The sequence below is a fragment of the Opisthorchis viverrini genome, assembly GCF_000715545.1.
Source record: "Opisthorchis viverrini unplaced genomic scaffold opera_v5_94, whole genome shotgun sequence".
Taxonomy (NCBI): Eukaryota; Metazoa; Platyhelminthes; class Trematoda; order Opisthorchiida; family Opisthorchiidae; genus Opisthorchis; species Opisthorchis viverrini.
This window is the reverse complement of record NW_008751751.1, coordinates 1,455,048-1,468,039: the sequence shown is the minus strand read 5'-3', so window position 1 is coordinate 1,468,039 and position 12,992 is coordinate 1,455,048. Positions and strand designations below refer to the sequence as shown.

Sequence of the window (12,992 nt, the reverse complement as noted above, 5' to 3'; positions counted from 1 at the left end):
TCTCCAGTGGCTCTCCTTGAACTGTAAGGGATATGTTCGCAGATGGCACGTTCTGAAGCAGGACTTTGCACTTTGAAGGTGCAAGGCGTATGCCAAAAGATGGTATGATGGCGGTCAGTTTATTCAACAGGGCTTGTGCTTCGCTATGGTCTTCAAAGATGAGGGCGATGTCATTTGCGTACTCCAGGTCGACAAGGCTCTCGCCAGCAACAAAACGAATGCTGGTTACACAACATCTTCCTAAAGCTTGACCGAATGCGAAACCCCTCCGATTTTACAGTATGCCAGTTGCTGACCGCAGAGTGGGACTATTTGCTGTTCTCAAACCACGCAAATGCGCACAGCAGAAAGACCTGCCAAACAGCAATTCTTGGCAAAAACAGTGAAATTTTATGGTCTGAAGGAGGTAATCCTACATACTACCGGCACAGCTCAGTGAAAAAGCAGCTAATCTGTCATTCAGTCACACTATGCAACGGGCATTCAATACAGTCTCACAGAAACTCCAGGTCGTGTTTCACCTATGAGCTGAATTGCCTTATGTTGTACCCCTCCCGTTCCCAACGCTCATACAAAAGCTGGGACAAAATGGATCAAGAGGAGAGACAGAAAAACCCATCTATTGAAGCCTACACTAAGAGGATAAGGTTGTTCGTTTTTGACACAGCACTGGAAAATTCATAACCCTGTTACTGATGGACTGGAGCCGCATACTGATGATATCTCCAAGTATGAAAGCTACTTTCCAATTTCCGTGAACAGATCAACGGCCACGTGGACAAAAACCAAGAAACTAGAAAAAGTAAGGAGCATTTTTTAAAATCAGCTGGCAACGGGGCTAAAAATTCACTCAGCTGCCGCATTATGCTGCCTATTAACACAGCACAAACCATAATCGGTCTTAACGGTAACCCCATGACAGTCACGCAGCTACTGTTGAACAAGGTGCAGTTATCTAGTCAACAAAACGCTTTTCTGTCCAAAGGAACACGGATCATCAGGCGAACGCAGTTTCCAGGGACCTGCTTCAAACTTTCAACCCGCTGATATCAGCTCATGCAATTAATTCTTATCTTGAGGTGATTTCAATCTTAATGCTGTCTTCAAAATGTGATTTGTCATGCTTGTTGTAAATTGAGTTTACTTAAGGCACCACGGGGGTCGAATGGCGATAGCGATTCAGACCTCCCTTTCGTAAGGATCCGAAAAAAAGACCTTATATGTCCAGTCCGCCGTATATTGCTACCTTATGGTGGATATTAATAGCAGCTAAGATGTATTTTCGCTAACTTCTCAGTCGAGTAACGTAGGGAGTTTACCACTAAGTGGTGAAGAAACACTTGTTTGATACTCCGAACGTGGCAAATATGAATCTCGGGAGTGACAAACGATTTAGAGAATTTCCCAGCTTGAAGGCTGATTGCACAGCATCACTATCAGCATTGACAGCAACACCACACTTATTTGAAAAACGCTGTGTACAAAGTAGGAGATGGGAGGGCATTATATCTGGCTCAGTCGTCAATCTATTATATCTGACTGCTGTGCCGCTCCAGTGTCCAGTGCCGAAAAAAGACTTGCCGAGAAGGAACACAACAGCTTTATTCCGGACAAGCAAGTGCGAGAGCGTGAGTGCAAAAATAAAACGACCTCGAGCTATTTTGTTGGAGGAACCCCCTATGACCTTGGTCCAACACTGTCTAGCGCTGTCTGGCTTTGATACAAGGCTGTGACACACTGCATATTGAGGGGGCGTTTTCTGAGGAGTGAAGTTGAGGATCTCAGTAGGTTTCTGGCATTATGGCTACTTTCAGGAATCTGACCTTCCTGATATTCCCTCTTTTGGCCGTTCAACGTAAGATTGTCGACGCAGATCAATTTGTAAAGGTTCCACCAGTTTTTTAGCGCGACAGGTACGACATCTTGGTCGAAGCAACTGATATTGCTTGGGCAGTACATGTGAAGAGGTGGCTATAGGTGCTGGCCTTCGGAGATCAAAAGTTTCAAACAGCAGGTTGAGGTCTAGTAACTGTTTTTCCGCCTTTGGGATCGGACGCTCAGTAGGCCGTAGCTGATTGACATGTCGTTTCAATGGCAATGATTCCACCTGGACGCTGTAAATCACCTGAACGATTCTTATGAGGACGACTCCAACAGTCCGTCTTCGGTGCCGGGGCAACAGACCCCCGCAATCACACGGTTCCCAAACATGAACGTTGGTTTCACTCTTGCCAGTTATTGAAAACACATAAGTGTTGGCAGGATGGCGTCATGGGTAAGTTTCAACCGTCTATTCATCATAACCTCTGCTAAAGAGCGACCGTTCCTAGACTGGATCAGGAGTTGCTTTGTAATTCTGTAATTCCTGATAGAGGGACATATGCTAGTCAACCAGAAGCGTACGAGGTGTCTACTCTCAAACACTCGGATAGAAAATGGCTACGCCCACGGCCACATGTTGTAGCATGCACGAACAAGCATAACAAGGGTCATGTGAACCCAAATCTGGAAAGCGAGCCTGGAATTTTCGTCGCTTCTATCATTTCCTTCAGCCGTATCGCATACTGCTCATGCTACGTCACTCTGAATCCAGAATTAGGTCTACGTAATCACCCCTATGATTGGTTGGGAACACTGCATGATATCGCTGCTTATCAATGTCACTGGCTACCTTGTCGTCAGTCCCAATTCGGGATGTCTGGCTGAGTAACAGGGATTGTTTGTGCTTGGCTAGTACTGCGCCTCTATCGTATACTTTTTGCTTTTTTCCACAACATATTGTGGTTACAAAGCACCAAACAAACAGTTTCCCAAACCGATGTGCTGACGACCGTGGTGCATGAGTCAACACCGCTGGAGAGCAATAAGTTCCATCGAGGTGGGTGTGAAAAGAGTGTTGAAGTGCAATAACTGCAGAGGGAACACTACTGAATAGGAAACAAAGTGATAAACATAAACAGAACGCCCTGATACAGTGTATGGGTAGTGAACAAGTGCAACCTACCTTCATTACACACAGACGACAGCAGGTCCACTAACCGGAACTCCATGGCATTCTAGCATAGGGAGAAAAACAGGGAAGATATCATGTCGATTGGTAGGTTACAATCAGATCATTAACCACTCGAATTTACATACGGATCCGGAAAAGGATTAAATCGCACAGCGTCGTGCATCGCCCGCTTCATTCGGCCGGTGTGACCTGACCTGATCTAGCTGATACCGAAGTAGTGGGAGGTCAGTCTATCCAGATGAGGAAGCAACTTAGCATGAAAGCGAGAAGTGGTCAAGAACAAGCCCACTGAAAACTTATGATCAAAAGGAACTACGCACCGCAATCCAGTATCGTCAATTTCCAACAACTCGTGCATTCCGTCTTAGCAATCATTATCATCGACGGCATAACATCAGTCTTGAATACTAATGCTTCGACGCAGTACAACCATGACATATGTGAAAGCCTTAATGTTAAGAAAAATAAAAATGGGCGAAAAAGCGACCTAGCAATAACCTGTCATAATCGTCCCAAGCTACCTAAACCTCCAGACACTAAGTCAGGCGATCCAGAGAGAAACTGATAAAAGGAAATCCCCGTTGCATAACCAAACTCTAGCTTCCTAATCGCCTTGTTCCTAATTCGCCGACACGAAACTACACGCACTGTGGTTCTGAAACAACGGCTGACGAACACCTGAAGACGTCCCAGTTCCGTTGCTCGAACCGGCTAGTTCTCACAGACACACAACAAAACATCCCGTCCTGTAGCCTGGGACACACGTCCCTTGAGATTCCGGGATATGCCGCTTTGACACCGCAGGTGTCTCAAATTAGCAACCACGACCCGAGCCTTACAGATTCATGCACCGACCTTATTTGTCACACCACAATCGGAACTGCAACAACATACAAGATACGTAAAATGCTCCCTAACTTCGAGGGCCCCTCTCTGAATTGTAAGTGGCATGCCCAGCGACTGTGTCCATAAGCATGACCTTACAATTTGTAGGTGCAAAGTGCCTCCCAAAGCACGGGATGACTTTGGTCAGTTCATACAAAAACATTTGCGCCTTCTCCTCCTCTTCCAAGACGACAATGATGTCGTCTGCATTGACCAGACGACAAGGTTTTTGCCAGCTTCTATCCAAACATCAGAGTTCTGAAGACCTTCCAGCGTTCGACTCTGATTTCATAAATCGAAAGTTAAACAGGAATGGGGAGGATGGCCATCCCTGACGGACACCACTTTATGTACGGAAGCTTTTGGAGAGCTGGCCGTATACTCTCACATGTCCGGAAGCTTAAAAGTACAAAGAACTTATTGTGTTCACGAACTTCCGGGGCATTCCTTGATGGGTAAGTGCGTTAAGGAGAGCAGACCGATCAACCGAGTTGATGCTCCTTGGAAATTCTGGAATACTAAAATCATGAATCCTTTGAACCTATGGCGTTGTTCTAGCGCATGATGGAGTGTGAAGATTTGGTCAACGCAGACCATATGGTTACCACACTTACTACAAGACCCTTGTTGAAAACGAGCGCTATCACTGATTCTTCCTATTTATCTGGGACACTTCCCTTTTCCAAACTGCAGACAACCAGATCAGACAAGTGCTGACTGGGAACTTCACCTCTACCTTTGAGCAACGAGGGCTGGACGTCATCTACACTATAACCTCGATGGCACTTTAGAGATAATATAAAGTCATAAACCTCTGAAGCCGTATGTTGTTCCAGGTTCATCATCCAGGGTTCTCTTCAACTAAGGGATACAGATGAGTGGCAGTTCTTGGCCAGGATAAGCGTTGGTTGAAGTATTCGGTCCAACAGTCGAGGGGTTTTTCTTTATTCAGAATGTTTGCCCCGTTCTGATTATTGATAGTTTCACTCACAGATGGTTTCCTGGGACCGGTTACATGGATCAACTGAAATTCCCGAGAGTTCCCGGCTTTCTGTGCTCTTTCCATTTCCCTAGCTTTCCGTGTCCACCAGACTTCACGGTTCGTGCGCTCACTCACTTTCACTTGACGTCCGATGATTCGTCGGGCCAAATTATGTTCAGGACAGATGGATACATTTATTCGAGATTCAAGTAGTGCCACTGTTTGATGTAATATCCTGTACTTGAGTGGGCTTGGTATCGTCGTGCCACAGACAAAACTCCAAGTATTGGGCAAAGTTGTAGTAATCTCCTTCCAGCATGAGTTTACATCCGAAGGTGGAACAGTTCGAACAGTCTCCAGAAGACGATTCAGGTACATTCGTCTAAAATCCCGATCTGCCACTCTCCATTTCTGAGAGATGTCTGCAGCCTAAGCGGACCCCGAAAACGAAGGAAGAAGCGACCACGGACGAGCGCGTGGTCAGAATCCACGTGTGTTTTATCAGGAGCGGTGGTCAGCTTTTGATCCGCGCCATCGGTAATTGATGGCGGTGCGATCAGTTTGGTTTCTCAGTTGGGACGCTGTTGAAGCTGAAGCAATCGTTAACCGTTGTCCGTACGTGTCGACTCCGATCCATTCCGACCACCTAAATGAGTCTCAGATACGCTAAGTGTGCCCACTTGTGCATTCGGATCCTCAGCAACCACAACTATATCTGAGCTTCAAGCTCGCCAAAAGAGGACAATCAAGGCGTCATAAAACTTGTCTTTGAGTATGTCACAGCTACAGTCAGTTGGGAATTAAGCAGACATGATAAAAAGACGGCGATCAACTTCCCGCTTATGAGGCTCATTCACGGACGTTACCGGACTAACCGCAGAGAGGCAACGATAAACGGGTATCCAGTCAAGCAAGGATACTTTAACCCGGTGAATTAGGACGACATCAACCCTTGCACATCCCAAACCAGTAGCCTCTGGATCGCTAGAGGTTCGTAGCCAGACGCGAGTTGAGAGTGATGGGGCAGTTAGCTCAATCAATGTGCTTGCGTATTGCATTCACTTTGCTGATACAGAGCACACGTCAATGTCATGCGAGTCGAATGTGAGAGCACGAGCAGCCTATTTTCCTGATTGCTTCAGAGTGCGAACATTGATGGCATCCAGATGGACGTCGAGGCTTGAAGATTGATATCGACCTGCTTGAGGATGTAAGCGCCGCATAACGCGCAGATGTTACTGCCATAACCGATGCAGGGGGAACGGAGTCATCAGCCCCAACTGATGGGTCTACGCGGAATTATTGATGGAACGGGTGAAGAAAAATTATGTGAAAGTGTTCGGAGGCCAGCCATCCCTAATAACCGAACATCACATTATTTGTACGGATGTGTCACGTGCACGACACGGACCAAACGAAGGCATGCCTTAATTGGTCAAAATGCCAGCCAATCCGGATCGAGCATCTCTGACTCGACGCCTCTCGCCTCCTCACGGAGATTCTGGCAAGACCTTGTGGAACACTGTGACTACCCTATAAATACGATTGTAATAACTTTCCTTTGTCTCCATAAAGGGCTGCATAGAGCTACCGTGCCTTTTTGATTACCATAGTGGGCGGAGCAGGAAGCCAAGGGACCGATACCGAGCTGCACTACCGCTCAGCAAGACAAAACAGAAAGAGAAGGGAGACTTCAGTACCAGGCTGTTTTCAATTACTTGCCCTAGTGTATGCAAAGAGTAAGGCGGCCGGAGTGACGGCACCACACGACGGCCGGTGTGGTTAGAGAGTATTGTTAATTGTACGAAGGCCGGAATACTGGCAGGGTGCCAAGACCTAGACGGGACGACAATGTGTTCAACCAAAGCCTTTGGCTCAAAAGGTTAACGACAATGCAACAGCGTTTGGCTGGGGATTCGGAAGACGTCGCCAAATATATTCTGACCCTCAACCTGAAGGGCCATGGGAATGTTGGTAGACCTCCAACCGCTGACCAAACATCGTTCTTTTTATAAGAAGTTAATAGTGCAGCTTTCGACCATGGCCGACAAACTGCATTCCCATTGGGAGCATTACACTCTGGGTACATCCTATCCCTTACAATGGTAATAATTCTAGAACGAGACATTTCTCCCTAACCTTGAAAACAAACAATGTAAGGTAAAGTCTCGACGTTGAGCTCAAAATGCAGATCTGACAGTGCGTACGCAGTATGCGATCAACGACCCCGGCATAGACGATAGTTTACCGCTGGAGTTCGCACCAAATTATAGGTGAGTAATATCCCTACACAAATCCAAGACGATCAGCTAGGAAAACTACTTCCCAACAACCAGGAGACAGTGAAACGGTCCACTTTCTTCCGTTCGTAAGTGATCAAATAGCAAACGACTTTGATTGTCATACCATCAGATTCTACCACAAGCGTCTGCATGCATAAGGATCTACTTCGGATATGAAGTAAACTTACGCGGTTGAATGAGGACACGTCCCAAATGGTAACATCACCAGTTAGCGTGCAAGTGGCGATGAAATCCTTTGAAGCTGTGCTACTCAGAACGGATATCTGTAAAAAATAGCAAAGTGCGGGAGTGATGTATCTTGGGACCACGGATAAGCAACACAGAAGCTGCTTTTTTTGACGACAGAAATGTGCGATGCGATCGATGTTCAAAGCAATGCATATGTACTACCCCTGTGGCGAAAAATATCCTTAGTAAGGGTCTACGCGTCGTGATGACACATTCGATTGTTTTTCTACAGCACACGGGACAAAAAAAAGATAAGAAAGAGAGTTGTTCATCTGTAACACCTTTTCGCTGCCTAGCTGCCATGCACGAGGGTTGGGATTCTGCCAGGTTGCTCAAGCATAGACAGGGGAAGTCGAGATGCAGAGGTTGGGGTTAGAACAACTTACTGTATATGGATCCAGTTACAAATTAGGAGTAAGATTCCCCGTGGATGCAAAATAACCGATACTTAAAGAGCTCGAAAGATTAATACGGTCTCGCGTTTATAACAGTAACCGTAGAACATTCAGTTGCAAAATCGTGGTAATACAGATGTCACATGTGTTCAGTTTCATGTTTTGTCCATCATTCACGGCACATCAACTTGACCTATGTGCACTACTGAGTAGAAACTAGTGGCCGAATCGTAGCGCGTTCAAAATCATAGCGGGATCAAACTTCTCTAGAATTCGAAAGTGCAGAGGGGTGGTGATTCCAAACAGGTCCTGCGGACAAATCGTAGAATTCTGACTGAATGCCTGCGAAGTAGAAATCCCATTAAAGACGCATTTATTTGGGAGGTGTATCTGCTTTCTTCCTTTCATAAAAATTCCAGTGTAAATCGAAATAAATCGCTCAGATGTGTCAAGCTGCCATGCTACCTGAAGGGAGCAGGAGGGCTGAGATATTGTCAGGATGTTCAAACCTGGACGGGGGTAATCGAGATAAAGAAGCCGAAATGGAACCATGGACCTTCCGGTCAGTAATTTCGCACCATAACCACCGAATTATCTCGAGCTCGATTCCAGTGTAAGTCTACGGGGACGTAGACTTTTATGTGGCAGGATCCCCCAAGTGTCGACACAAGAAAACTCAAGCGATGTATCAAATACAAACTATGTACGCATTCAACAGTTATGTGAGGGCTACGCAGTGAAAGCCTACAGAGTACATAAATAACCAGTGTGACTAGTACCACGGGGAAATTACGCGACAGACTCACCGGAGAAGTTGAGATCGTTTGTTTGCGTGCCGGTTCGCTGGATCGGGCTTCTAAATAAAAGCAGAAAGAACGGGCCGGATGAAGAATAACAAATGAAAAGACATCAGCTGCGGTGAGGATGTGACTGTGAGTTCCAGTATTGCACACACACAGGTTTGTGTAGTTAAACTTCCTAAGCAAACTGTCGTTGTTACCAAGGCAAAAACCATGAACGTTTCGTTAACTTAGGCGCTGAGCACAGGAGATGGGTTTTATGCAATGGATATAAGCGTTTTTGATTAAATATTTGAACACGAAAAAGCTATATCATAAAAGGTTCATCCCCGTCGGTCGCATTTCCGGTCATATTTATGAACTCGTCGAAGAGTCCTGTGTCGTTTCATAGACCTCACTCTGACGTGTCGTATTATCACAGCCAACCCATCTTTAACATACAAAAACAGGTGTGCAAAAGTAAAAATAAGCTCACCGAGACCAAGACAGTGAAAGTTTTGTCTAAATCAACCACGAAGCCCTTTAGGAACTCATTTTAGCTTCTATATGAAGGAACTGCAAAAACAGCTGCGGAATTCAGTACAAATGTTTGATATGCCCCAACCACTATCAACGGTGAACCAAGGCAGCTAGGTCTAATTGCTGGTCCTTGAAGAACAGAAGGCGAGTAAAGCAACTGCTATCAGGAAGGGGCCTTAGAAACCCGCCTCGAGTTTCAACAATTCAGGGTAGCGTGGTGGGTGAGTAGCTTTCACACAGCGTTTTACTTGATAGGTCGCGAATCATCAAATCAAAGTGCTCCGGAGATACGTTTGTGCGTTCAAAGGGTTAAAAGTAGACAACTGAAGAGTATTCTTAATGGCAGATATTCGGATGGTGTATAAATATGCCATTCCACCATTCCACTTCAACATCATGGATCAGAGACTGTTCAGACTCAACAGTGAAGCAGAGTCTATTGCATCCTCTACAGTAGTATCTACACAGATCGGTTTTCACGCTGTAGCTCACACAAACAGCCATCTATGGGCTATGTAATAACGTTCAGGTTTTTATTAGTCTTACGAGTTTTGTCGCTGGTGTTCGCAATGAGTCACCCAACCTATGGCACTCTGGTAACGAATCAATGTACACACAGACTGTAGACAAATATCTTTACGGAGTTCGCTAACTTCCTATTAGAAACTGCTTGAAAAGAGCTCAGACTGATACATACACATGATTACTTTCCAACTGTCAATCGAAAATGAATTTTTGTCTTCACCATCACTTTTCTCTGTCTAACAAGAAGAAATTACCTACATGGAGTACTGTGAAGCGAAGATGACAAAGGAAAATAGTCAAAACTAGGCAAATAACTGCATACCCTCAGTAGTCACATTTCTGGTGGGTTTTGATTGAATGAAAGGGCAGCTGCCAGCATGCCTGCTGTGCTCACTCCAAGGTTCATCAGTGGGCTCCCAGTGAGTCAGACACACGTAGCATACAAAACACAAGACCTGATCACCACATCTCCGCGTCAAGTGATAGAAACCCGCTTGCGCCATAGCTTCTGGAGTAGTCCAACTACAAGAAGAGAAACAGTAAAAAAAGAGATAAGCGGTTAAATCAGAAACCATCGTGATGAGGGATAACTCGAATCCTATTGCTGCTTATATTCAGGACCACTACGTAAGCAGTAATTATCTGGACTGACGAATAACTACCGGTATTGTCACTAAGATGTGTTGAGTAGGCCTTGCAGTTTTTAAGATATCTACCACATAAGTAGTGTAGTAACCGAAACGCACTAGTTGATGAAGATTAGAAGTCAGTTGGTTAGAAGAATGTTGAATGCATAAGTGATGTGCGACTAAGTTTATACTTGTTTACGGTATTAACACAAATCAAGAGGTGCCTCACGTGCAGATCGTACGACCACCAAACAGTATAGCATTAAGAGAAGTTATTATTGAGGGATTGGACAACCTGCACAAAAAATGCATACACAATGCGAGGAAAGAAATGACAAGAGCGTAACATAGTGTATATTCCACAAGTTCATAAAAACGACCTACAGCTTTGACACAACCTCGCACGTGGCATGAACCTCAAGGCAATGGGCTAATACATGTCTATGAAGCACCAGAGTGAGAGCATATGAGCTGGACGTCTAAGTTCAGTGTGGATCACGTCCCACAGACTGACTGCTTACCATCAACTTATTTTGGCTGAGATGGAGCTGAAATGGCTGACTGGGGAGAGATGGTTCAGGACCGGAGGGTTCATGGTTCGAACCCGACCTCTGTCTCTAGACTTCACCTGTCTAGGCGTGGGCAGTATCCCAGCCCTCGTGCTTCCTTTTGGTGGCGTTGCAGTTTGCGATTTTGGCTGACTATATAAGAATATTATTTTGATCATAGCCGTGATCCGACGGAGGGTACTTTTGGTTGTAGTCAAGTTCGGGCTCCAGAAAACTGACTATCATATGCTTAGTTGACAAAACGGAAAAATGAGATCAGACACACTCGATAGCTCAAAAGTAAACAGAACATTATAATTTGGCGCCTGGAGAATACAAAAGGTGTGGCGACGAGATGATGACACGTCATACTTCGGTACCAAAGTTGGAAAACATACATACCGATAATTGGTATGGGGCCAGTTACAAAACGTCAGACGTCGATAGTTTTCCACATCCATATGACGCGATGATGAAAAGTAGATACTTGCGATCAATAGCTCGTCAGAAATGAGTAATCTGACCAGACGGTTATCCGTGGACGACATCAAATTGGACACGGGGAGGTGGTCTTCTGATGTGGCGTGAAGTAGAATCCAATGGACCCATTGGGTAAGAGTTGAGTGCGGGCCAGTGATTGTCAGCGTCTTCCACTAATTGATAAATATTAGAATACAATGCGCAGCAGGCATACCTTCGCATCTCTAACTGCCCCTGTATTATTGTACGTTATAGTTACTCCGTTTTCTTTCAAAACCGAAACTTGCCCCAGGTCTGACATTAAAATGGTATCGAGTAGGGTCGCTTGTTCAGCATTGAACTCTAGAGTCACTATGTCCTTTGTGTTCTGAACCGGTTCACAAAGTATATCGTCCAACAGCAGGATGTCCGTATAATGAGATCTTGCGTTGAACAGGTGGCCACGCGTAATAACCAAAGATTCCCTTGTGGCGAAATATGTCAAACATGTTTCATAATCTAATATAGATTTTGAATTCGAATAATTTTAGCTTACCTGGTTGTAAAATGGTCTTATCGATACTCCTAATTAGTCGTCCACTTGAACCATCGAATAAATATAATGAGCCAGCAGATGAAGCGCCCACAACCGCATTAAGTGGTGGAAAATAGCACAACTTCGACAGTGGTACGTGACTCGGTATGAACCCCTGAGCAACCACCTCCATTGCTGAAATAATATTCAGTATGATCAATTGGTCTAACGGTAAGAAAATCAGCAAGAAATAACCACAAGCGCACAAAGGACCAGATAACAGGAATGATCTGTTACAAAGCGAGATGGGTGGCCTCTTGGGTTATCTTATCGACTAACCGAAGCAGCCTCCATTCAGTTCAAACTACCCTAGCCTCTCGTCTTTCGAGCTTTCCGAATCCACTATACATCTTTGTCCCAACAGGGGATTCGTTTGAGCTGGCAATTAAGAGATGTTTACCAGATCTTAAAGTAACAAAGTCATGTATTAGTTGTGCAAAAACGTCCCAAGACTCTATCACTGTTGACCGGCCAGTTAGACTCGAACGTCAACCAGTCAAACAACCCAACCAAAAGCTGTCAACCTGTCGCCGTCGTTGAAGTTCAGTTTTGCAGTGCACTTGTGAAATGCACTGGCTGGGAGTATACTTTTCAAGATTTAGCTATGTCGTGAAGGTCGATGGAGGGCAACCTAACAGAGAGATGTGAGATGTACCACGAGACATTGTAATGTGCAGAAAAATCAGGACCGTACGGTGCTTTCTTCAGTTTACGAGTACCTTAGTATACACAGGAACAACGAATCTGTTTTCCCCGGAAAAGAACGGATTATAAAAGGTCAACTCAATAATCCGAATGCTTCAATTGCCAGGAGGTTCAACACAAACGCCGATGAATTATCTTATGTAGTCGAAACACTTATAACAACCAAGAATGAGGTGCGACACAAAACTCATATGATGTGTGTAGCAGTATCATGGATTAGACAACCGTACCTTATTAACTGCGTCCTCAGACTAGATCGGCTCTCCTACAGCCAAGCGGGCTGGAGTATTGAACAGACCACTTTAAACTATGGCCCGGACCACTCCGGAGAAGGATGAAAACAAGGGCATTCGGATTTGAAGATTGCTCAAGCAAGTGTTATTGAACGAAAAAGTGTCGGATATGG

At 45.1% G+C, this 12,992-nt stretch overlaps 1 protein-coding gene across 1 annotated transcript in view; it reads right to left on the bottom strand.

The window, feature by feature from the left end:
* Positions 1-12,016, bottom strand: part of T265_13718 (hypothetical protein) — a gene marked incomplete at both ends in the record, with an annotated part of 83,317 nt that extends 71,301 nt beyond the window's left edge. Inside the window, 6 exons of the mRNA XM_009170168.1 lie at positions 3,005-3,056; positions 7,351-7,446; positions 8,613-8,736; positions 11,230-11,480; positions 11,522-11,805; positions 11,843-12,016. Coding sequence (XP_009168432.1) covers positions 3,005-3,056; positions 7,351-7,446; positions 8,613-8,736; positions 11,230-11,480; positions 11,522-11,805; positions 11,843-12,014 — 979 coding nt within the window. The remainder of the gene's footprint in view (positions 1-3,004; positions 3,057-7,350; positions 7,447-8,612; positions 8,737-11,229; positions 11,481-11,521; positions 11,806-11,842) is intronic.
* Between the last annotated feature and the right edge of the window lie 976 nt (positions 12,017-12,992).